A 27,911-nucleotide genomic window follows, 5' to 3' on the forward strand; every position below is an offset into this window, starting at 1 on the left:
TGAAACAGAGCTCCCAACAATGACTTATTGCTGCAGTAAGTACCTCCAGCAATGTCTCATTGCTAGGTACTCTGACTAGTTCGCATTGACTATTTTAATGTCTAGTTGACTTTGTTAATTAAATCACTTTTTTCAAATTTTTACATTAATACTGCATATTTTAATTATTTTAAGAGTTTTGGTGTTGAAAAATATTTTAAAAATATTAATATTACTAAACTCACTTTTGTTAACAAAAAGAGGCAGTGAGTTTCGGGTGGAGCAGAGTACCCCGCAATGAGTCATTGCTGTTGTGTGACCTCTAGCAATGTCTCATTGTTGGGTGCTCTGTCACTATTCTCTTACAATATTTTAAGTTGGATAATAAGAGTTTTGGTGTTGAAAATTTTTTGAACAATATTAATATTACTAAACTTGGTTTTGTTAAAAAATAACATTAATATGCAACATTATGTGTAAATTTAAATAACGTTAATATTATGTAATTTAAATAGAAAAGTTAAAAGAACTAATGTACTACTTGTCAACAATTTTTAGGTTAAAACCTAAAAATTTCTTCGATCATGCTCCTACCTTAGGGGACAGTTTCTTGCATCATGTCCTCCTCCGAACTCCCCACAATAATTGCACTTGCGAGACTTGATCTTGGTCTTTGAAGTTGTCGTCTCAATTCCACTTTTAAATCTTTTTATTTTTTTCCTTCCTTTAGTTTTCGACGTTGGAGGATCGAATATTGGATCATGTTGGTAGTCCTCTTGAGTTTTCGCCTCATGGGTTCTTTCTCTACGATCTTCATCCGCAAAAGCATCTTTCAAGTATCTCTTCTCTCTATCAATCACACCCATTAAATATTTATACTGTGATATCCGGGATATTCCGTGTAATTATTTTGTTAATAAATAAATATTATGTGATTATTATATGAATTTTTGGTGAATTATCTGTGAAGTGGTATCTGTGTTTGGATATGTAAAAATGATATAATTTGAGTATTTTAATTTTTATAAGTCCAAAATAAAGTATAGATAATTGTGATATTTTTCTATCAATTTTTATGTTGATTTATGATTTTATAAATGATTTATGGATTTTGTAAATTCTTTTTCCGAATAATTATAAACTATTTTATACAATCGGGAACGAGCCGACTTCACTCGTTTTTACGTTTTTATAACCCGAAACTCTTCCGAGAAATCCTTCCTAACCTAATTGCAATATTCCGAGCATTTTCCATATTTTGACTTTTTTGATCCGGCGTACGGTTTGTCATGTGCGGGTTCCGGCGTAATATTTTCGATACAATATTCGTTTCGGTAAAATAATAAAACTCGTATTTTTGATAAACGGGATCTTTTTATTAAACTATTATAATTATCACCTCATAATACGTGTAACCAGGCGCTGAGACCAAGACCGCAGTACAAATTGTACAGATTTGGATAATTATCCCGAAAACCGGTACCGTTTGGATCTGTTTTTATAAATAAACATACTATTTTATATCCGGAATGATCCAACGGAATACTAATTTTCTGTAGATATAAATAGCCAGTACAGTATCTATTTTTGATACAGATAATCATAGTATACAGTAAAAATCCTGTAAAATCCAGAGAAAATACTATAATTATATTTTGTTCGTCGTAATCAAACTCAAATCCGGAGGCGTTATCGATATCCGATTTTGGCGTACATATACTTAAAATGAAGCTACTGAAATCTAGACTCCAAATCTTTCATCAATTCCAACCCGAAAACATCAGGTGATTTTCCAATTTAATTGTTTTAATTTGAATTTCTTGACAATTAAATTATGAATTTTTGTATGGATGATTGTTTGAATGATTTGATGCTTGCATGTTGTAGAGCTTGTCTTCCTGATGATTTTGGTATGTCATATGATCAATTTGGAGTCCAATAACATATTCAAATTAGGGTTTGATTCTCTGATTAGGGAAATTAGAGTTATATTCATATGAATGTTCTTGATTGAATTTGGGGGTTTCTTATTACGGGTTTGATAGATGTTCTGGAGGGGTGGGTTGTGTTCCTTATGAAATTTGCAATCGATTCGTATAAGTCTTGCAAATCGACGAGGTCTGTAGAAGAGTGAGTTGTGATTTGAAGTTGTCGCCAGAGTTATTCGCGTGTTGGCCGGTTTTTGGCCGAAATTCTGACTGAGTGATTGTTGTTTATGGATTATTGAATGATTGTGTTCTTGGAAGCGATTAGAACTGGTTTGCATCAAAGAACAGATCAAACAACGTTGATTTGGACCTTAATTAAGGTCACCGGACTCCGGGAAGGGTCACTGGAATCTGGGTTTATCCGGTGTTCTTCCCGACCCGGCAACCCGGATTCTGACCCGGTTTTAATCCAAAAAAATTTCCTAAATCAGAAATGTGTTTTTGGAAGATTTGCAAATTGGTACCTGGAAGTTTCTGAAACTTTCAGGAACTGAATTTTTGTTTTAAAATCTTTTAAAAACTGGATTTATTTTACAAAATCATTTCCAAAATTGATTTTTATTTTCAAAATTCCAAAAATCATTTATTTTAATTCCAAAATTCAATTTTAAATTAAAAATAAATCAAAATTACTTAATAAATTAATTTTAATTAATAATTAATTGATTAATTGATCAATTAATTTAAATATTAATTGATTAATTAGTTTAATTATTTATTAATTGACTTTAATTAATTATTTAATTAGATTTAATTATTTTTAAATAATTTAAAAATTCCAAAAAATAGTTTCGAGCTTTGAAATATTATTTTTAAATTATTTTCAAGGCTCGAAAATTATTCTAAAATTATATTAAAGTCAGGTTCAGGCACTCGAACCCTATTATTTAATTATAAAATGATTCAGAGTCTCGTTTTAATTCCGAAAAATGTTCAAAAATTCTTACTAAATACCTGAAAAATCATTTTGACCCTGAATCTTCTTTGAAAAATTATTTAAATTAAATATCTTGTGTGTTATGTGCTACGTGCTATCTGATTGATGTGTTATATGCCTATGTGTTTATTGTTGAACGGTTTTAGCCATAACTTTCAATCCGTAAATCAGATTTGGGTGAAACGAAGGGTAGATGAAACCTTATGACGTCCATGTGACGATTAGAATAATATGAGATGAATATTGATAGATACTTATGATGCCTAGTAGAGTAAAAAAGGCATAGAAAAGGGAAGCAGGTGATCAGGAAATGGAATCGATGCGTAGAAAATACAGCAGGTGATCAGTGAATAGAAGCAAGGCATAGAAAAGTAGACGAGTGGTTGTTCAATAAAGTCATTAGACAAGTACAAGAGAAGTTGGAATCATTTGTGATAAGGCAAGTACTTCTAAACCTTTTTCGAGATATAATGCAAATGTTTCTAAATTCTCTCGTGACATATTGTTAAGTATTTTGGAACCTTCAGCCTTGAACCTGAGCCACATCATTTAATCTTTGAGCCATAAGCCTTATTCTTTGGGAACCATTTCTTGTTGATTTACCAAATACTAAACCACAAAAATACGATACTATTCCACAAATATATACCCACCATATACCAAATACTGGAACAGAATTGTTTGAACATACATAAACTTTTATACTCAACCATACCTTGTGACATCAAAGAACTAAAACCTTGTAAAATCATTGTTCATCTAATACCCGATTCTCCTACAGGCTGGAGGCCATTTCTTTTATATACTTTGACATACCGTCGTGGTACACATGAATTTTCACCATGCTCTTATACAAATATTTTATTGTTGTTGATTATGATCCTATTTTATTGAATTATATTGTTTATCATATTAAACTGCTTTAGAATTGGATAGTTTTCTTTATGTGGACCAGATTCATGGTTAGACTAGATTCGTGGTCGAATTAGGCCAATGTGTGCCTTGGATCCAGTTTGTAGAGCAGAGCTGTATGCCTTGCTCGAGGTTAGTGCGTGAATGATCAGCAGCCTAACCTTGGTTTTAAAATTTAAAATGAATATCCAATTCTAATTATCGTTTAACACGAAACTTAATTCCTCTGAATCATCTCGTTTGATCATTGATTAACCTCAATTATTGTTATTGTGACTTGCTGAGCTAGTTAGCTCACTCTTGTGAATTTTTTTTTATGTATTCTACAGTTAAGAAGGATACGGTTAATAGAGAGGTTTCCCAGATTAATATACGAGCTAGGACTCCAGATTGAGTTGGATCGAGCTAGAAGGAGCTTACTACGGTAGTGAGATAGTAAGATGGTAAGAATAACTTTATTATCAGTTATAAGTTAAATTAGTTGGAATTTGGTAATATTTTATATACAGGTTCATATATTGTGTATGTATTGTGGACCCCAAACTTCTGACCCGGGTTTGGAGGGCGCCACAGGTTGGTATCAGAGCTACAGGTTATAAGTCACTGAAACAAGCCTAGATTTTCGGGATTGGGTAGAGGGTTAGGATTAGGAATAAGAAATAGAGAGATAAGACGTCGTGAGGTTGAGTGCGACTTTATAGTTGGTCTCCGGCACGGGTCGTGTTGCGAATTGGGATTCTTAGCTTGCGACGTGATTTTCAGACAACAATGGCAGATTCTGATTTCCCTGTATCATATGATCGTTTGGAGCCTTTCGTTCGAGGATCGTCATATTTTCTCAGATTTGAATTGCACCTTGTTCTTCCATCAGTATTAATGGTATTACCTTCTGTTATAACAGTTGCACCTCTTCAAGCTAGTCTACGTTATTTTACCACATCTTGATATGAGACTACCTATTCAAGAACCTCCATCTGCTTATTCTTGTTCTACTGTACATTTAACTATGAAGGTATCTTTTCAGTTTACTCTACATCATGTTTAATACCCTCAGTTTAAAACCTGTCTTATGGAACAACAGTATTTATGAGGATGGATTTGATACCTACAGTAAATGATAAGTACATGAGATATTAATAGAGGTGAGAAGGAGTTTAGAAAGAAGATTCACGTGTTTCGGAGGATAGCTGTTACCAGATTAAATGGAGCCACTGGTGAACAGATCAACCGTGATTAGCTTGTGGGATGGACTAGAGGAATTTTGAAAGAGTTAGAGAGAAAAGTATAGATCTGGAATTTTCGTAGAATTAGATGATGGTGCTATAATGAATGTGATATGTAAAGTAGTGATGTAATGTGATATAAGCAAACTTTATAGACTTGCTGGATGTTGGACAGACCTGTTCCACTTAATGACTCCAAAGATAATGATGGGAGTACTACCAGTATGGAAGCTTTGAAATGAAGCTATGAATAAGATAATATGCTACGACAGCTGAAGTTTTCATCGATTAAGGAAGGTAATAGACCCAATGAAGGAAAGAAGATAAATGGAAGTGAATGGACCTTTGTGTGATCATTTCTTTAACTTGGTATCTTGTTATAGGAAGGACAACAACCAACTCATATAGTAAGGACAACCAGATGTGTGATTTTCAAATTTTTAAACAAGTTTTCGAAAAAGATTTTCCCTTACAAAATTTCTAAAAGCCTTTTTGAATAAAATAAGTTTTAAACATTGGTTATCAAGTTACTACTTGAGTTTCTTGTTCGGATTACCTGAAAAGATGCTCGATTATGAAGAAGTTGATTTTTTAGCAGTAAGGTGCAAATATTGTTTGATAAGAATAACAACAAAATCAGCGTACGGAGTAACTATCCATCCAATTACTAGGACTATCGGAGTTTAAAGAATTCATTAATTTACCAGAAGCCTGAGCATAACCGAAGAAGATTGGGAAGATTTCCAGACTTTTCTAAAAGAAGAATATTATTAACAAAAGGATCGTTATGTTGAATGAATCATGGTTAATCTAAATTAAAAAGAGTAAACTCGAGGTTATCTGATAAGAACGCCAGTATGATCGAATTGTTAAAGTATCATACGTGTAGATATGATGTTATAGACGCAAGACTTAATAAGTAAGAATCTACCATAATGCTTAGTTTGCGAAGGCATTTCAGCATACTTTTTAAAGTTATTATATGACACAATTGGGATATAATCAAACAAGCTCGAAAGATGAATACAAATAAATGTGGATGGTGACCAATGGTATCATTCTTGTCCTCACTGTTACAGCTTATATTCCTTTTTAATTCCTAAAAATATATGAACTTCTTTTCTTAATAAATTCTTTCTGATGATATCAAAGAGGAGGATTTTGCATTCCTTTCAAATTTAATTGTTCCCCTCAAGTTTTGCTCTCTGCTTGGGACAAACAGTGTTATGGTGAGATGCTTTGTCGGAATGACGAAGAGTCGGGAGGGACGCCACCTAATCATATGTTGTCTTCCATATGGTACGAAAGACTGGCCATCTTAAGTATCAATGTGATTGTCTCATTCATATTCGAATCATTACTTCTTCTTTCTTTTCAACTCTAAGTTTATTAAAATTATGAATCCTTCTAGTTTTTTCGTTGTACTGGTCGTTCTTTGCAAGAGTTTTTCAAAAAAAAGTCAATGTATTATGAACCAAGCGGGCAAAGTCCATATACCTCTCATGCATGAAAAAGAAACAAGGGCATATAGCGAGGATTGCAAACCACTAGCCCTAGCCAGGGATGCACTAAGAGTCAAGGGAATCTACTCCAATAAGGAATATGTCTTCGAGAACGAGAATTCAGGATTTTCCAGTAAAATATGTTATTTAGAATACAGATGTGATGGCGTGAATAATTATTGTGGATACCTTATGCGTTAAAGTATTGAAAGATGTGGGAGCAACTTGATCATTTATCTCTCAAGGTTTGTTGATAAGATGAATTACTCTATTGAATTGATAAGATTATGCCTAAAGGATTGGCAAGTCAAGGACGTGTAATTGTTAAATAAGTAAATACCAATGGTGGAATTGAAATCTCTGGCAATAAGTTGTGAAGAATTGATATCATTTGAGATAAGAGGATTTGACATTATTCTAAGGAATGGATTAACTATTCAAGTGTGATGCCCAGATAGACTATCGAGATGGAAGTTAGTTTTGAAGATGCCAAATGAGAATATGATGAGGTTTAGAGGATGAAGGAAGGTAAAGAACTTGTTAACAATGATTTAAGCTAAAAGGTTACGGTGACCAAGAGGTAAGCACTACGATGATTATGAATAGAAGTCAGGAGTAAGCAGAATCTGAAGATTTTATAGTAATTAATGAGCTTTAAGATATGTTTTCAGAGGAGTTACCAACATTTCCACGGATGGAGACATTAAATTCATGACTGACCTAGCAACTGAAATGAAACAAGTGTCCAAGGCCCCGCATTGAATGGCGCCAGTTAAAATGAAGGAGTTAGCAAAGCAAATGCAAGAGATGTGAGAAGCAGGAGTGATTAGACCTAGTGTACCCCATATGGTGTACCGGTATTACTTGTTAATAAGAGAGATGGAAGTGGGAGATTATGTGTCGACTAGTGAAAGCTCAACAAGTATACTATCAAGAGTAAGCATCTGTTACCTCGAACCAATGATTTGTTTGATTAAATGAAAGAAGCAAAGTATTTGTATAAGATTAATTCAAGACTTTGTATATTACCAATTGAAGATTGAACCTATGGACATATCAAAGATAATTTTCAGAACTAAGTATTGTTATTATAAAATTCTAGTAATGTTAATTGGATTAACTGACATACCAGTAATATTTAAATTTGATGAACAGAATCTTGAAGAAGGATCTGGATGAGTTGTATTTATGTTACTTAAAGTCAAAAGAGAACCATGAAAAGTACTTACTGATAGCTAGGAAGTCGAAGAAGAAAGAAGTTGTATAAAAAGTTTACAAAGTGAAAGCTTTAGTGGCAGGGAGTATAATTCTTAGCATAAATGGTCAGTGAGGAGGAGACCAAAAGGGGATCCAGCAGAAATTTAAAGATAATATGAATGAAGAAAGACCAAAAGCACCAACAAAAGTAAGAAGTTTTATTATTAACTGGTTATTATCAGAAATTTATTCAAGATTTCTTGGAAAGTTGCAATACCTTTGACGAAGCTAACCAGAAAAAGCAAGAAGTTTATATGAAATGGAGAAGGGTGAAGAAAGTTTTGCGGAATTAAAGGAAAGAATGGTTACAACACTTGCTTTATCACTTTGAAAGTATCAAGGAGATTTGGTAGTTTATAGTGATACTTCTCATAAGGGAATAGGATGTGTGTTGATGAAGCACAATAAAGTTATTGTATATGCATCCAGACAACCGAAACCTTATGAGCAGAAGTACCCTACTCATAATTGGGAGTTAGCAGTAATAATAATATTTGCTTTGAAAGATTGGGAAACATTATATGTATGAAGAAAGATGTGAGATATATACGGACCATAAGAGTTTGAAAGTATGTATTCACGAGGAAGAGTAAATGTAGTGGCAAGCGATAAGAAAAAAGGAGTGAACGAACATAGAGACCGCACCAGAAGAATTATCTATGGAATTTTAGAAGTTAGAATTGGAAGTCAGAGTTCATAGTCCAAAAGGAGCAAGGATGGATAGTATGGCTTTCCAGTCGAAGTTGTTAAGAGAAGATAAAAAGATATCAAAAGAAAATGATCAATCAGGGTGTTAATAATTAGCAAGAGGAGATAATGGATTACAATATTAACAGTTTAGTGAGAAGAAATTTATGCACTTAAAAGAATAATCACAATATCCTCAAATTTTCTTTCAGAACTTGGATGCTACGAGTGGCAGAATTAAGGAAAGAGATCCTAAAGGGAATTTATAATCCTAAGTCTTTAATCTGATCAAGAAATACAAAAATATACAGAAGTTTAAAGAAGAATATGGATAGCCAAATGCGAAAAGGAAAATTCACAATGGATTAGGAGGTGTTAGGCATATTAAATAAGTAAGGCAAGTGTGAAAGGCCTAGTGGATTATTGCAACCATTAGAAATATAGAATGGAAATAGAAGTACATTACTGTGGAGTTTATAGTCAGATTACCAGGAACGAAAGCAAACCATGATGCAAATTAAGTTATGGTGAACGAGTTGGCTAAATCAGCTCATTTCTTGCCCATTAATGAAAGATATTCACTGGATAAGTTGGTTCGCATGTATTTGAAGGAAATAGTGATTGGTCATGAGGTCCCTCCGTCTATTGTATAAAGTCAGGAACCACGATTCAATTCAGGATTTTGCAAAGGTTTTCCAGAATGTTAGGCACCAAGTCAAATATGAGTACAACTTATCGTCCGCAGACTGACGGTCAGGAGCGAGGAAATGATCCAAACAATTGAAGACATGTTACATATTTATGCCATTGATTTCAAAGGAAAGTGAGGCGAGCATTTGCCCTTAGTAGAATTTGCTTACAACAACCGCTATCGTGCCAGTACTGGGATGCCGCCATACAAAGCTCTTTATGAACATAAATGTCGATCACCAGTATATTAAGATGAAGTTGGAAAACGTGAAATATTTGGACTAGAGTTGCTACAACCGATAAAGGAGGCTGTCAAAATTATCTAGAAAAGGGTAAGAGCCACGCAGGATTGTTTAAAAAAATGTGTAGATCAAGCTGAAAAGAGTACATAATTTAAAGAAGAAGATTTAATATTGTTAGCAGTGTTACCGTGAAAAGGGATCATCCAGGATCGGAAGAGAAAAGAAAGTTGAGTCCGAGATACGTTGGACCTTTTGAAATTTTGAAATATATCGGTAAAATAGCATATGAATTAGCGTTACCCAGCATGGGTAGCATATGCATAAGGGTTCTATGTGACAAGGTTAGAAAAGTACGGTATAGAATTTTAGACATGCGATAGGATATGAGCCGATAGAATTTCAGGCAGAGTTGTCCTACGTTGAGAATCCAACAAGGATTATAGAAAGGAAAGAGAAAGTATTCAGAAAGAAAGTTATAAAGTTAGTAAGATTATTATGGAAACCCAAGGGTTGAAAGGATAACCTATAGTTTAGAAAGTGATATGTGTGAAATAGTGCTCTAAATTATTGCTTAAGTAATTCTGAGGACAGAATCCTTTTAAGGGGGGAAGAATGTGATATCCGGGATATGCCGTATAATTATTTTGTTAATAAATAAATATTATGTGATTATTACATGAATTTTTGGTGAATTATCTGTGAAGTGGTATCTGTGTTTGGATATGTAAAAATGATATAATTTGAGCATTTTAATTTTTATAAGTCCAAAATAAAATATAGATAATTGTGATATTTTTCTATTAATTTTTATGTTGATTTATGATTTTATAAATGATTTATGGATTTTGTAAATTCTTTTTTCGAGTAATTATAAACTATTTTATACAATCGGGAACGAGCCGACTTTACCCACTTTTACGTTTTTATAACCCGAAACTCTTCCGAGAACTCCTTCCTAACCAAATTGCAATATTCCGAGCATTTTCCATGTTTTAACTTTTTCGATCCGGCGTACGGTTTGTCCTGTGCGGGTCCCGGCGTAATATTTTCGATACAATATTCGTTTCGGTAAATCAATAAAACTCATATTTTCGATTAACGGGATCTTTTTATTAAACTATTATAATTATCTTTTCGTAATACGTGTAACCAGGTGCTGAGACCAAGACTGCAGTACAAATTGTACAGATTTGGATAATTATCCCGAAAATCAGTACCGTTTGGATTTGTTTTTATAAATAAACGTACTATTTTATATCCGGAATGATCCAACGGGATACTAATTTTCTATAAATATAAATAGCCAGTACATTATCTATTTTTGATACAGATAATCATAGTATACAGTAAAAATCCTGTAAAATCCAGAGAAAATACTATAATTATATTTCGTTATTCGTAATCAAACTCAAATACGGAGGCGTTATCGATATCCGATTTTGGCGTACATATCCTTAAAACGAAGCTATTTGAAATCTAGAATCCAAATCTTTCATCAATTCCAACCCAGAAACATCAGGTGATTTTCTATTTAATTGTTTTAATTCGAATTTCTTGGCAATTAAATTATGAATTTTTATACGGATGATTGTTTGAATGGTTTGATGTTTGCATGTTATAGAGCTTGTCTTCCAGATGATTTTGGTATGTCATATGATCAATTTGGAGTCCAATAACATGTTCAAATTAGGGTTTCATTCTCTGATGTAACACCCCCAGATCCGGGGTCGGGGATCCGGGTCGTCACGGTCTTTCTTTCCACAATATCACTTCACTTAATTAATAATAATAACCTTATGTTGTGACCCCACACTAACACACACCACAACCCGTTATAGTCTCAGAGATGAAATTTAAATAAGTACCAGTCTTTGAATCCACAATTTAAAAGTTATTACAACCCAAAATGATTACTTGATAAATTTACAGTTAATTGCCATTATCTGCCACAAGTTATAATTATACATAATTTGATTCTCAAAATAGAAAGCCTGATCTACCAATGGATCTACCTCTGCAGCTATAGCAACCACAACATCATCGGGAAGACGCGGGACGCTTCCCACGCGCTTGCGCTGGGTCTGCTGGAGTCTGGCCATCTTTCCTAACTGTTGTTGTGTGATGAAGAAATAAAGCAAGGGTGAGCAGCAAGCCCACCAAAATAATATGTATAATGATTAATAGTATATGAGCCTACTCATAATACTCATGAAAGTCTCGGTCAAAAGAAATGAACCAAGTTTGATATCTTAATGCGATGAAGTCGCAAAATATTCAGTATATATACATATATACTTTTCAAAATATTGGAAGTCCTCTTCCATGCATAATATACACAAAGTCCCAGTGTATAACTGTATAAAAAAAATATCATTGCAAGGTGATCTCATATATCTAACCTTGTCTCAACGTTTTTCTGAAAATCTTTGTCATTCATAAGACAATTATTAATTAGATATAAGTTTAAAAGATGAAGTTACAAGATACCCGAATATACTTATATCTTTCCCAAATACTACTTGAACTACCACCGTTCAAGTTATAATCAGTTTCAAAAGTTCATCACATAGATGAGACTACAAGACAAGATTTGAATAGATTCAATCTTTAAAATATTATTAAAGGAAATGAAGTTATGACATACTTCATTAAGTTTTGATATATATATATATATATATCCACATATACTTCTTCCTTTATACATTTCCTGAAAACATCTGTCATGTTAAGTATGAACAGAGTTTGAAACATCCAATGAATTTTGGAAAGGAAAAGAATTTTGGCATAAACCAGATATCTTGCTGATCAGGCAAAGATACCCATAAGTAACCTTTTCTACTAGTAGATGGACGAATTCCCCACTGGTCATCACCCTGGTCTCAATAGGACCTTATGCTGGACTGCCACTCAGCCACTTATGCATTTGATGGACTCCCACTGAGCCACTTACACTATCTTGGACGCCCACTGAGCCCATGTTGCTTATGCCGACTCAATAGATGGACTTACTTCCCGAACGTTGGGTAAGTAATCAATTCATTTACCAAAACTGCAACCTTGTTGCGAATATAAAATACACCACAGAGCCGGATCCCTCAGTTTTGAGCGAGTATTTAAATCCCCTTAAAAGGAAGATCTTAAATATAAAAATGAGTTTTGGGATCCGCTCTAACTTTTAAAAATCATTTTGAAGACTCGAAAACACTTTAAAGAGTGTTTGGAGTAAAGCTGATTTAATGAAGTAAATCAGTCCCCAGTATGAAAGAAATATCTGAATATTATTATTTAAATAATATTCCCATAAAGAATAATGGAGGTAGAAGTTGGAAAACTTATACTCGAATGAATAGCAAATAATCAAAGATATACTTATACGAAAGTAATATCTTTATTTGAATAATAAAAAAATAAGTTTGATTATCGACACCTTATTCTTTAATACAATAAAGAATATTATTAAGTAATAAGCGGAGTCATAATACCTCGAATGAATAATATAAATAATATTCATTAAATGAAATAAAGGAGTCAATACATCCTCAAATGACTGTCCAATTAATAATCATTAATTAATATAAACTGAGTCATAAGCCCTCGAATGAATATTCGAAATCATATTCAATAATAAAATAAAGGAGTCATACCTCTCCAGATGAATATTCGAAATAATATTCAATAATAAAATAAAGGAGTCATAAGTCCTCAAAAGAATATTCAAGTAATATTCAAATGATAAAACAAACTGAGTCATAAGCCCTCGAATGAATATTCGAAATAGGATTCAATTAATAAATTAAAAGTTATCGAATAAACCTTATTCGATTAATAGTTTGGAAAACTATAACCATATATATATAAGTATATATATATTTATATACATATATACAAAATCTACTCGGGATCCTCGACTCCCGGTTTAGAAATATGTTCACCTTTTATCCCTTATACTAAGGGTATACGCAACAACTTGCTTATTTCTAGCATAGGTATTATGCAACTATAAGCATTGAAATCCACAGATAGATAACCAGATTACGAAATAGACATGCATATATACCATATCAGCATGCTCCAATATATCGCAAAATTTGCTAATAACAATCATGCACTATCACAAGATAATGCATATACATATATTTACATCACAACAACAGTATAACGGGTAGAAAACTTGCCTGAGCGACTGGGGGTTACGAATGGCTCGGGACGAGTCTGGTAACCTATAAACAACAAGTAAGTTGGAATTAAACCAAAGTCACTTGTAAATCTATACTTTAACTAACTTAGACTCTAACGCTTGTTTTGCGCTTACTGATTTTCTTAAGTCACTCGAGTACCCTCGGCTCCACCATTTTTAATAAATTAACCATTACGAATTTTAAGGCGATTCCTTCGCGAGTGTCTTACCAACTGCCTAACACTCTTACCATAATTGTTTCATACATTAATTAACCCTTATTGGTCTTTAACCTATGTTTCAAAGTAAGGCGAGGGGAAAAGTTTCATTCGCGAAACGCCGTTACTTGAAACGGTCGTTTCTCCTAAACCGTGCATCGGAATCGAACGAACTACATATCAAAACGAAGCTCGTAACATGAGCTATCTAAACATGGCAGTGGTCATAATCTAGCAGGGGGTTCTCGGGTCCTAATGCTATGCACAAAAACAGTCCAAAGAAAATCGGACGTTACGACGGCTATGTTTACGCGATTTCCCAAATTTTAAACCATTCAAACTCATTCCAAATCAACCTCAAATCCAACATACAACCAACATCCATCCTTATAACATCATAACAACCCCAACCAATTCAATTTAATCATTCATACTTATGCCTAAGCTTAACTTTAATCATACTTAAGTCCTTTTAATCAAAACCACAACATTCACCATTCCATTTCACTACCATTTCAAATCCCAAACTCTAAATCACAACAACAAGCTACAATAGCACCCTACTAATCAAAATCATCTTATAATATATAGGAATCTAGGGTTTGGAGATGGTATACCTTCCTTTGAGTGGTGGGAGGAGCTAGGAAGCCTTAAGAAGCTTTGAGAAGTCTTAAGAATGCTTGGATCTTCAAGAAAAACAAGAAAAACTTCAAGTTAAAAACTTGAAAACACTATTCATAGTCTTCTTCTTTGATTAAATGAAGAAGATGGAGAAGGAATTGATGGCTTAAACTCATGATATAGCCTTAACTAAGCATGAAGATGATTAGGGAATTAACTCACCAATTTAGGAGGCTTGGATCTTGAGTTTTTGAATTCTTTCCCATTTGCAATAGTAAAAAGCCGAGAGCATGATGAATCATGCCTTGGTTTCTTTTTGATTTTGATGAAAATGATTTTGCTTGGCTTGGTTGGCTTGTTTTTGTGTTTGATTTAGTTAATTACCTTGTTGCCCTTGAATTTGTGTGGTTAAAAAGCCACCACACCTCCTTCCTTCCCATGTCATGCTTGTGTCACCTTGCACATGTCATAATGCTCCCACTTGTCCACACCTTGTGGTTTGATGATGTCACAATCCCTGGCTTCTTGTACAAGCTTGTCTCTTGGTCACTTATTTGTTTTACGGTTCGCTTATCTTTCGTTCTCGTTTATCGTTTGAGGGATCATACCCGGGATCTTATTACTTAGGTTCCCTTAACCTTTCTCAATATATTATATTCCTTTTATGATCCTCTCCTATAATCCTTTAATTTAAATCCTTTTTATCCTGTTACCTTATACTCAATTCTCTCCGTATCTTGTGGATTTCCGGGAAAAATCAAAGTGTTCGGAATTGGATTCTGACGATCTTTACATACACTTATATACCACATAGAGTACTAATAATATCCCATAAGATCAATAACAGAATCCCTACATAGCGTGGCATGAAAAGTTTTCTCGTTCAGCAAAAACACTATTCATAAGGGTTTCAAAATTTCTCAAAAAATTGGGGTTATTACAGTCTCCCCTCCTTAAAAGGATTCCGTCCCGGAATCAGATAGAAAACAAATGGGGATACTTTCTTAGCATTACACTTTCTAACTCTCGAGTCAATTTTCCACATTGTGGTTCTACCACCAAACTCTGCCTAGTTTGATAATCCTTCTCCTAAGCACTTGTTCCTTTTCACTCTATAACCCTTCCTGGTTGCTCCATATAGGTTACGTCGGGTTGCATATCTATGCGCTCATATGCCTCTATTTATCTGGCATCTGAATTACACTTCCTTAACATTGATACGTGAAACGCGTTATGACTCGCTACATGTTCTGGGTTAGGGCTAGCTCATATGCTAACTTCCCAAACGTCTTAATATATCCAAGGGTCCAACAAATTGTAGACTTAGCTTTCCTTTCTTTCCGAACCTCATCAATCCTTTCCAAGGGATACCTATAACATTACTAGGTCCCCTATTTCATACTCTTTATCCTTTCGTGTCAAATCAACATACTTATCATGTCCATCTTGGGCTACTACCAGCCGTCCACTGATTAGATCTATCATATCCTTGGTCCTTTGGACTACTGCGGGTCCGAGCATCTTGCGCTCTACAACTTCATCCTAACATAAGGGAGATCGACATTATCTTCCCTCAAGGACCTCATAAGGCGACATCTCGATAATGACATATGATCTATTGTCGTAAGATAACTCAATCCGAATTAAGTGATCATTCCAAATTCTTTCAAGTCTATTGCACAGACTCTCATTATAGCTTCTAGCATTATAGCTTTTGCTTCTCACTACCCATTCTTTTCCAGTTCGTAGTCGCTACTACCTTCCATTTCTAATATTATACTGGTTATACTTTTGCTCGTTAGCGTTCTATAACCTTTTAATAACCACGTCAACCTTAGTATCACGAATGTGTTTCCATTCCGCATACTACCACCACTTTATTACTCCTTTTTCAGTTATTTCTATTTTCCAAAATTTGATCAATCAAATAGAAGTAAAGGAATTTGTTGAGAGATCACTATGATCATGAACACTTGTTATATCGCTTAGTTAGTACGGAAGGTGGCTTCTATCACACAGATAGATAGTCATTCGGCAATACCTCCCCTTTCTGGAAGGGTTGTTCTTCTCAGCTTACATGAAATGAAAAGAAGAGAAAAGAACGAATTGAAGAGAATTGTATATATGAAAAAAATATACTGCCACAAAATATCTGGCTTGGAACCTACCTCTGAACTATAGAGGTTTGTCATAGGAGAACAAAACATATACGTATTTATATCAGCATCAAGCATTATAGCCTCATATTTCCCATGCCTAAATATTTTCGCTATCCCGTCCATCATTCTATGGACCCACACTCTTCCTCGAGCTTATACATAATCACCTTTGAAACTCCCTCGACATCGAAAATCAAATCTGGGATCTCATTTTATACATCATCGTTACTAGAATTCTATGCTTGCACCGCAACCTTCCTCGTATAATAATACGACTCTCTATTGATAAGAAAGAATAATTATTCACTAGGTAGATACTCTACTTAATTAGTCTATCAATGATAACTTATACACTACCACGACCCGATTAGTGGTACTCAATCTCAACACCCATTCCAATACAACTCTCACGGTTGTAATCAGCTCAATACTCGCAGAATCATTGCTGCCTTACTATGGTCCACCACTGACCTACTGTCGTCATTCATTTTCCATGAAGTCTTAATAGCTAACCATACGGAGTCCATACATGTCGTATCAAATCCTTCTAAGGAGGTAACATAATCACCATTCATGATTCATGAAGAACACTCCAAACTCTGACGTACTTTCATGACATGAAGTAGATAAAATTGCAGAAGAGTTTCAATCAAAGCAACGATAGTAGGTTAATACCATTCTTAATCATATGCCTTAAATAGAAGACTTAACTCAAAGGTTCATCTAGTCCTTTTTGAAACATGGTCCTGGCTTATCTCAAGATAGGACCTCCTAAGATAGATAGCCCGCTCATGGCGATTACACGAATTAAACCTTTACCAACTACTATTACGGTTGGGTATTGCACAGTCATCAGAAGGAATGTCAATCTTCCAAACCATAATTCAACCTTCACATTTTTAACCATCATCACTGTATTCTTTTGGCACACGCGCCTATAATTTTCCTTTTACCGTTAAAGTGTCGGCCACCTCTTTGGCCTTTCCTGATAGTAATAGTTCCTTACAGTCAATGTCTTTTAACCACCTTCAACTAAATTTTCTACCTCATTTCAATCACAGCTTATGTGAAGATGTTTTCCTTAAAATCTGATAAGTAAAAAAAAAAATATCACCATTTTTCCATAAGTTATTGCCTCAGTCTTTAGAGGTTAATCACTGTCATGACTGACTCTCAATCATAATTAGAACATCTTTTATCTTGTCCTAATTGCCCTGAATAATTTCGACCATTACTGGTTCGATCCATACTTTCTCGTGGTTTAACACGTGCCCCACTTGGCAACACTATAATTACATCATATTTCCTTTATCCACATTTCTATTCTTGAGAATTTTGAATATTACCTTTCTCCTTGTAAAACCTCTAAGGTTATCCTTGAATCGTTCCTCCTGTATTCCCTAGATACAGGGCATATCAAAATACCATATACTAATACTAGAATCATTGTCTATATACTTTTGAAAAAAAAATTCTCCACTGATTCTTTAAAGGTTGTTATTACCTTAATCCTTTCCAATTCATACTGTCAAATTTCATACTATCCCTATTAAGGGTGAAATGCCAACCTTTATGCATTCCCCTAGGATTCATTTTAAGTTACCGATGTTCTATCCTTAATTCCACCTTTGAAAAGGTACATGCATCCATCCATGGATAAATAAAGTCATATATCCCTGATAAGGGTATCTTATTCAATCATTCCCACCTCGATAGTATATTCCTAATTTCACAATAACATCTGTATTCAAAATGAAGTCAATCAATATGGCCTCCAAAAGATAAGAACGGTTATCCGCTTTTCTTGCCTGATTCAGTAATGATAACAGGGATGTTCTGGAAGATATTGGTCGTGTTCAACGCGAACTTCTTCTTAATAATTCCTTATTTACCTTTGTTGTTTACCTCAATAGTCATCTCAATGTTGGGATATCTCTCATACCTGGCGTCTCCCTTTCTGGGTATCATGCCACCGGTCTTGCACTTTACATTCTTGAAGGTCCTTCCTTTATCCAATTTTCCTAATCTCTTACTTTCTTGTCTCTTTAGTCTATCTGCATCTCATTATTTATCCTTCGAATTATCTCAAGGTTTCCTCGAATCCTCCCAACTTACAGGGGATAAAATATATGTATCTCTTATGCCCTCAACCATCAATTTTAACTCATGGTGAATCACCCTCATCCTGACGAATGCATACTTTTCTATGTCTATTGCTACGAGTCTTTAGGGTTTCCTCATACCCAACTCCCTTATCATACTTCAAACTCTATTGCCTTTATATTCCTTTCCACCTCAGTTTCTTTTTTTTTTATTATTTTCCTTTCTCTTATCAGTATTTCATGAACCAACACAACATAGTATTGATTTCAAATATCCCGTCATTCTGGATTCGTGTCCTCAGAATGAATCTTGACAACTTTTACAATCTTAGATTCATAATTCATCACACTCATCCGCCTTTGTTCTTGCCCTAAAGCTTTTACACTACCTCCATAACCTTGGGAAGTACTTTCCCGAAAATAATTGTTTGAACTTAAATCAGTTTATTATAATCTCTTGCTCCGTGCCTTCCTTGGCCTTTCACCAGCGGGTGGCCTCTCTCTTAGGAGGGTAAGTGACAAAACAGTCCTTTTGAGATTCGTCAATCATTTAGAATCTCAAATGATTCCTATATTTCCTTTAGCTAGGCTCTTGCCTCGATTGGGCCAGCCTGTTCCTTGGAACTCTGGGAGCTTAGTGACTTAGAGTAATTGAAAGAATTTCACACCACATTGTTTCCTCAAGGTGGTGGTTGGGGATAATAGTCTAAGTTCTGTCTAGACAGGTCCATGAATTGCCGTATAGGAGTACCGTCTCGGGTCTCCTTTCCTTACTCGACTTTCTGTTTCCTTAGTATGAAATGTTTCATCCTACTCCCCATAATTGGGGTCATCTTTTAATTTAAAATCCTCATTTTCCACTCCATTATGTCATGGGTTCCTTGTATCTTGATGGCAACCTCCCTGACTATCACGTTCAGGGTTTGCTCTAAATCTTATTCCTCAAACTATGGCTCTCATCTAAGTTCTCATCCTTACGCTCTTGAACTTTCGGAACCCAAATTCTATAGGAATACCTCATTATTCCCTTATCATCTTTCTCGATATTAATCTTTTATCTAATTGTTGGCTCTCTGCCTTCATTCATAACTTTTTCTGGCACAATATGATCTTTTCCAATAATTCGGGCTGTATTGCAATCTCAAACAGCTTTTCGGTACCGGCTCCGGTTACCTTCACTTCTATTTCCATTTTCTCAAAATCTCTTATAAACTCTCCAAAAGACATTATCACCTTGAGTCTCTCCTTTTTTACTAAGGGCATCAGCCACCATATTGGCTTTCCCCGAATGATAAAGAATCTCCCAATCATTATTCTTGATTAGCTCTAACTGCCTCCTCTGGCATATGTTGAGCTCTTTCTACGTGAAAATGTACTAGAGCACTTATGGCTTAGGTAATTCTCGCACTTCTCTCCATACAAGTAGTGCCTCCAATCTTTAGGGTAAACTATTGCCACGAGCCTAAGCTCATGAGCGGGGATATCGAATTTCATACTACCTTAATTGTCTTGACATGTACGCGATTACCTTACCGTGCTGCATAAGCACGCACCCTAAGCCCTTGTGCGAAGCGTCACTACACTTCACAAAATCTCATTTTCCATCCGGCAACGCCAGCATAGGGGCCATCACCAACCTCTGCTTCAGTTCTTGAAAGCTGTTCTCGCATTTCTCTGTCCATTCGAACTTCTCAGTCTTACGAGTAAGCCGCGTTAAAGGGGTTACTATCTTTACAAACTTGAACGAACCTCCGGTAGTGACCGGCCAATCCTACCTCTGGTAGTCGACCTAACCATGGTCATCAATTCATCAGTGGTCCTTTATCCAATCTTGTCAGGATCCTCCATGGGATCCTCCTCAACAACTATCCCTTCTAGGACAACATCCTCAACCGCTAAACCCTCAATATCAACATCATCCGGTCCTGCATTAGGACACTCTATCAGATCCACAATCCGATCTCCAATTAGTAATAAAATATCATCGCGATGTTGCTCCTCAACCTCAGGGTTCGGAGTCCCGCTACCATATACGATAACGAACTTCGCTCCTATCACGATATTTATAAGGGTTCCCGTAAGGGTTTTAACTGTCAGTGCTACGTTAGGTAGCCCGACTATGAACTTGGCAAGAGTTCTTATTATCTTAGTTAACTTATTATCTTAATGTCCCATCATCTCTGAGGTTTATAACGCTTAGCTCTGATACCATTTCTGTAACACCCCCAGATCCGGGGTCGGGGATCCGGGTCGTCACGGTCTTTCTTTCCACAATATCACTTCACTTAATTAATAATAATAACCTTATGCTGTGACCCCACACTAACACACACCACAACCCGTTATAGTCTCAGAGATGAAATTTAAATAAGTACCAGTCTTTGAATCCACAATTTAAAAGTTATTACAACCCAAAATGATTACTTGATAAATTTACAGTTAATTGCCATTATCTGCCACAAGTTATAATTATACATAATTTGATTCTCAAAATAGAAAGCCTGATCTACCAATGGATCTACCTCTGCAGCTATAGCAACCACAACATCATCGGGAAGACGCGGGACGCTTCCCACGCGCTTGCGCTGGGTCTGCTGGAGTCTGGCCATCTTTCCTAACTGTTGTTGTGTGATGAAGAAATAAAGCAAGGGTGAGCAGCAAGCCCACCAAAATAATATGTATAATGATTAATAGTATATGAGCCTACTCATAATACTCATGAAAGTCTCGGTCAAAAGAAATGAACCAAGTTTGATATCTTAATGCGATGAAGTCGCAAAATATTCAGTATATATACATATATACTTTTCAAAATATTGGAAGTCCTCTTCCATGCATAATATACACAAAGTCCCAGTGTATAACTGTATAAAAAAAATATCATTGCAAGGTGATCTCATATATCTAACCTTGTCTCAACGTTTTTCTGAAAATCTTTGTCATTCATAAGACAATTATTAATTAGATATAAGTTTAAAAGATGAAGTTACAAGATACCCGAATATACTTATATCTTTCCCAAATACTACTTGAACTACCACCGTTCAAGTTATAATCAGTTTCAAAAGTTCATCACATAGATGAGACTGCAAGACAAGATTTGAATAGATTCAATCTTTAAAATATTATTAAAGGAAATGAAGTTATGACATACTTTATTAAGTTTTGATATATATATATATATATATATCCACATATACTTCTTCCTTTATACATTTCCTGAAAACATCTGTCATGTTAAGTATGAACAGAGTTTGAAACATCCAATGAATTTTGGAAAGGAAAAGAATTTTGGCATAAACCAGATATCTTGCTAATCAGGCAAAGATACCCATAAGTAACCTTTTCTACTAGTAGATGGACGAATTCCCCACTGGTCATCACCCTGGTCTCAATAGGACCTTATGCTGGACTGCCACTCAGCCACTTATGCATTTGATGGACTCCCACTGAGCCACTTACACTATCATGGACGCCCACTGAGCCCATGTTGCTTATGCCGACTCAATAGATGGACTTACTTCCCGAACGTTGGGTAAGTAATCAATTCATTTACCAAAACTGCAACCTTGTTGCGAATATAAAATACACCACAGAGCCGGATCCCTCAGTTTTGAGCGAGTATTTAAATCCCCTTAAAAGGAAGATCTTAAATATAAAAATGAGTTTTGGGATCCGCTCTAACTTTTAAAAATCATTTTGAAGACTCGAAAACACTTTAAAGAGTGTTTGGAGTAATGCTGATTTAATGAAGTAAATCAGTCCCCAGTATGAAAGAAATATCTGAATATTATTATTTAAATAATATTCCCATAAAGAATAATGGAGGTAGAAGTTGGAAAACTTATACTCGAATGAATAGCAAATAATCAAAGATATACTTATACGAAAGTAATATCTTTATTTGAATAATAAAAAAATAAGTTTGATTATCGACACCTTATTCTTTAATACAATAAAGAATATTATTAAGTAATAAGCGGAGTCATAATACCTCGAATGAATAATATAAATAATATTCATTAAATGAAATAAAGGAGTCAATACATCCTCAAATGACTGTCCAATTAATAATCATTAATTAATATAAACTGAGTCATAAGCCCTCGAATGAATATTCGAAATCATATTCAATAATAAAATAAAGGAGTCATACCTCCCCAGATGAATATTCGAAATAATATTCAATAATAAAATAAAGGAGTCATAAGTCCTCAAAAGAATATTCAAGTAATATTCAAATGATAAAACAAACTGAGTCATAAGCCCTCGAATGAATATTCGAAATAGGATTCAATTAATAAATTAAAAGTTATCGAATAAACCTTATTCGATTAATAGTTTGGAAAACTATAACCATATATATATATAAGTATATATATATATATTTATATACATATATACAAAATCTACTCGGGATCCTCGACTCCCGGTTTAGAAATATGTTCACCTTTTATCCCTTATACTAAGGGTATACGCAACTACTTGCTTATTTCTAGCATAGGTATTATGCAACTATAAGCATTGAAATCCACAGATAGATAACCAGATTACGAAACAGACATGCATATATACCATATCAGCATGCTCCAATATATCGCAAAATTTGCTAATAACAATCATGCACTATCACAAGATAATGCATATACATATATTTACATCACAACAACAGTATAACGGGTAGAAAACTTGCCTGAGCGACTGGGGGTTACGAATGGCTCGGGACGAGTCTGGTAACCTATAAACAACAAGTAAGTTGGAATTAAACCAAAGTCACTTGTAAATCTATACTTTAACTAACTTAGACTCTAACGCTTGTTTTGCGCTTACTGATTTTCTTAAGTCACTCGAGTACCCTCGGCTCCACCATTTTTAATAAATTAACCATTACGAATTTTAAGGCGATTCCTTCGCGAGTGTCTTACCAACTGCCTAACACTCTTACCATAATTGTTTCATACATTAATTAACCCTTATTGGTCTTTAACCTATGTTTCAAAGTAAGGCGAGGGGAAAAGTTTCGTTCGCGAAACGCCGTTACTTGAAACGGTCGTTTCTCCTAAACCGTGCATCGGAATCGAACGAACTACATATCAAAACGAAGCTCGTAACATGAGCTATCTAAACATGGCAGTGGTCATAATCTAGCAGGGGGTTCTCGGGTCCTAATGCTATGCACAAAAACAGTCCAAAGAAAATCGGACGTTACGACGGCTATGTTTACGCGATTTCCCAAATTTTAAACCATTCAAACTCATTCCAAATCAACCTCAAATCCAACATACAACCAACATCCATCCTTATCACATCATAACAACCCCAACCAATTCAATTTAATCATTCATACTTATGCCTAAGCTTAACTTTAATCATACTTAAGTCCTTTTAATCAAAACCACAACATTCACCATTCCATTTCACTACCATTTCAAATCCCAAACTCTAAATCACAACAACAAGCTACAATAGCACCCTACTAATCAAAATCATCTTATAATATATAGGAATCTAGGGTTTGGAGATGGTATACCTTCCTTTGAGTGGTGGGAGGAGCTAGGAAGCCTTAAGAAGCTTTGAGAAGTCTTAAGAATGCTTGGATCTTCAAGAAAAACAAGAAAAACTTCAAGTTAAAAACTTGAAAACACTATTCATAGTCTTCTTCTTTGATTAAATGAAGAAGATGGAGAAGGAATTGATGGCTTAAACTCATGATATAGCCTTAACTAAGCATGAAGATGATTAAGGAATTAACTCACCAATTTAGGAGGCTTGGATCTTGAGTTTTTGAATTCTTTCCCATTTGCAATAGTAAAAAGCCGAGAGCATGATGAATCATGCCTTGGTTTCTTTTTGATTTTGATGAAAATGATTTTGCTTGGCTTGGTTGGCTTGTTTTTGTGTTTGATTTAGTTAATTACCTTGTTGCCCTTGAATTTGTGTGGTTAAAAAGCCACCACACCTCCTTCCTTCCCATGTCATGCTTGTGTCACCTTGCACATGTCATAATGCTCCCACTTGTCCACACCTTGTGGTTTGATGATGTCACAATCCCTGGCTTCTTGTACAAGCTTGTCTCTTGGTCACTTATTTGTTTTACGGTTCGCTTATCTTTCGTTCTCGTTTATCGTTTGAGGGATCATACCCGGGATCTTATTACTTAGGTTCCCTTAACCTTTCTCAATATATTATATTCCTTTTATGATCCTCTCCTATAATCCTTTAATTTAAATCCTTTTTATCCTGTTACCTTATACTCAATTCTCTCCGTATCTTGTGGATTTCCGGGAAAAATCAAAGTGTTCGGAATTGGATTCTGACGATCTTTACATACACTTATATACCACATAGAGTACTAATAATATCCCATAAGATCAATAACAGAACCCCTACATAGCGTGGCATGAAAAGTTTTCTCGTTCAGCAAAAACACTATTCATAAGGGTTTCAAAATTTCTCAAAAAATTGGGGTTATTACATCTGATTAAAGAAATTAGAGTTATATTCATATGAATGTTCTTGATTGAATTTGGGGGTTTCTTATTTCGGGTTTGATAGATGTTCTGGAGGGGTGGGTTGTGTTCCTTATGAAATTTGCAATCGATTCGTATAAGTCTTGCAAATCGACGAGGTCTGTAGAAGAGTGAATTGTGATTTGAAGTTGTCACCGGAGTTATTCGCGTGTTGGCCGGTTTTTGGCTGAAATTCTGACTGAGTGATTGTTGTTGATGGATTATTGAATGATTGTGTTAAAACTAGTAAGAATTAGTAAGAATTAGTAAGAATTAAAACGAGACTCCGAATCATTTTATAATTAAATAATATGGTTTGAGTGCCTGAACCTGACTTTAAAATAATTTTAGAATAATTATCGAGCCTTGAAAATAATTTAAAAATAATATTTTAAAGCTCGAAACTATTTTTCAGAATTTTTAAATTATTTAAAAATAATTAAATCCAATTAAATAATTAATTAAAATCAATTAATAAATAATTAAACTAATTAATCAATTAATATTTAAATTAATTGATCAATTAATCAATTAATTATTAATTACAATTAATTAATTAATTAATTTAGATTTAATTTTAATTTAAAAATGAATTTTGGAATTAAAAAAAATGATTTATGATGCCTTATGACTAATTTTAAACTAAAAATGAATTTTAATTTAACTAATTTTTCAAAGAAGGGTAGATGAAACCTTATGACGTCCATGTGACAATTAGAATAACGTGAGATGAATATTAATAGATACTTATGATGCCTAGTAGAGTAAACAAGGCGTAGAAAAGGGAAGCAGGTGATCAGGAAATGGAATCGATGCGTAGTAAATACAGCAGGTGATCAATGAATAGAAGCAAGGCATAGAAAAGTAGACGAGTGGTTGTTAAATAAAGTCATTAGACAAGTACAAGAGAAGTTGGAATCATTTGTGATAAGGCAAGTACTTCTAAACCTTTTTCGAGATATAATGCAAATGTTTCTAAATTCTCTCGTGACATATTATTAAGTATTTTGGATCCTTCAGCCTTGAACCTGAGCCACATCATTTAATCTTTGAGCCATTAGCCTTATTCTTTGGGAACCATTTCTTGTTGATTTACCAGATACTAAACCACACAAATACGATACTACTTCACAAATATATACCCATCATATACCAAACACTGGAACAGAATTGTTTGAACATACATAAACTTTTATACTCAACCATACCTTGTGACATCAAAGAACTAAAACCTTGTAAAATCATTGTTCATCTAATACCCGATTCTCCTACAGGATGGAGGCCATTTCTTTTATATACTTTGACATACCCTCGTGGTACCCATGAATTTTCACCATGCTCTTATACAAATTTTTTATTGTTGTTGATTATGATCCTGTTTTATTGAATTATATTGTTTATCATATTGAACTGCTTTAGAATTGGATAGTTTTCTTTATGTGGACCAGATTCGTGGTTAGACCAGATTCGTGGTCGAATTAGGCCAATGTGTGCCTTGGATCCAGTTTATAGAGCAGAGTTGTGTGCCTTCCTCGGGGTTAGTGCGTGACTGATCAGCAGCATAACCTTGGTTTTAAAATTTAAAATGAATATCCAATTATAATGATCGTTTAACACGAAACTTAATTCCTCTGAATCATCTCGTTTGATAAATGATTAACCTTAATTATTGTTATTGTGACTTGCTGAGCTAGTTAGCTCACTCTTGCGAATTTTTTTTTATGTATTCTACAGTTAAGAAGGATACGGTTAATAGAGAGGTTTCCCAGATCAATATATGGGCTAGGACTCCAGATTACGTTGGATCGAGCTAGAAGGAGCTTACTATGGTAGTGAGATAGTAAGATGGTAAGAATAATTTTATTATCAGTTGTAAGTTAAATTAGTTGGGATTTGGTATGTTATAATAAAAGTTAAGGTTGTGGCTTATTTTCATACTTTAACCTGTTGTGATCCGTGGTTATGTAAAGTAGGGTCATTGCAAATAATATTTTATATGTAGATTTATATATTGTGTATGTATTGTGGACTCCAAACTTCTGACCCGGGTTTGGAGGGTGCCACATATACCGTGAAACAGAACAACTACCGGCAGCAGCTAAATCTTGAAAAGATTTACACAATGCACTATACCTTAATGGTTGTGACGCACCATCATTACCAATAGCGGGAGGAGCATATGGAAGAGGCGCCGCAATTTTGTTATCGTTCATTGTCCACCTACCCATGATGAGACTTTCCGGTATCTTGATTTTTTGTTTTTTGTCAAGATAACGGATTATGTGTTTGCAAATCATCCCGGAATGTTCAAACTTCTTACACGAGCATTCAATTTTTTCGTACATGAAAACCGTCACTCGATATTTTCTTCTGCAATTCTCCGGCAGGGTAGCCTTCTCAACCAAATACAGTTTCGACATATAAGTTCCATTGTTTTTTACACTGTTCATGATATAATATGTACTTTTCATAAGCTCCTTTTGAAAACATTTGAACATTTCTTTCGTGTAGATTTCGGATGCATGCATTTCCAAGGATGCGTGCAAAACTAATCTCCTTTCCAATTGTTCGCTGTTATAATCGGCTTTAACCTCCTGTGTCTCCAAAGCCTTTTGGGAGTTCTCTATGAATTCCTTCAAACTGGTAGATGATTGCACATATTCATCAAAAAAAGAATTTGTAGACTCGCTTCTTGAAGTTGTAGTCAT

At 34.6% G+C, this 27,911-nt stretch overlaps 1 protein-coding gene across 1 annotated transcript; it reads right to left on the minus strand.

The window, feature by feature from the left end:
* Window positions 1–569: 569 nt before the first annotated feature.
* Window positions 570–27,911, minus strand: LOC141695394 (protein FAR1-RELATED SEQUENCE 5-like). The gene is made up of 2 exons (XM_074499642.1): window positions 27,274–27,911; window positions 570–828 (listed from the first exon to the last, which is right to left on the minus strand). Exons 1-2 carry the CDS (start codon window positions 27,909–27,911, stop codon window positions 570–572), a joined length of 897 nt encoding a protein of 298 aa, XP_074355743.1.

This window comes from Apium graveolens, chromosome 11 (assembly GCF_009905375.1).
Source record: "Apium graveolens cultivar Ventura chromosome 11, ASM990537v1, whole genome shotgun sequence".
NCBI classification, from domain to species: Eukaryota; Viridiplantae; Streptophyta; class Magnoliopsida; order Apiales; family Apiaceae; genus Apium; species Apium graveolens.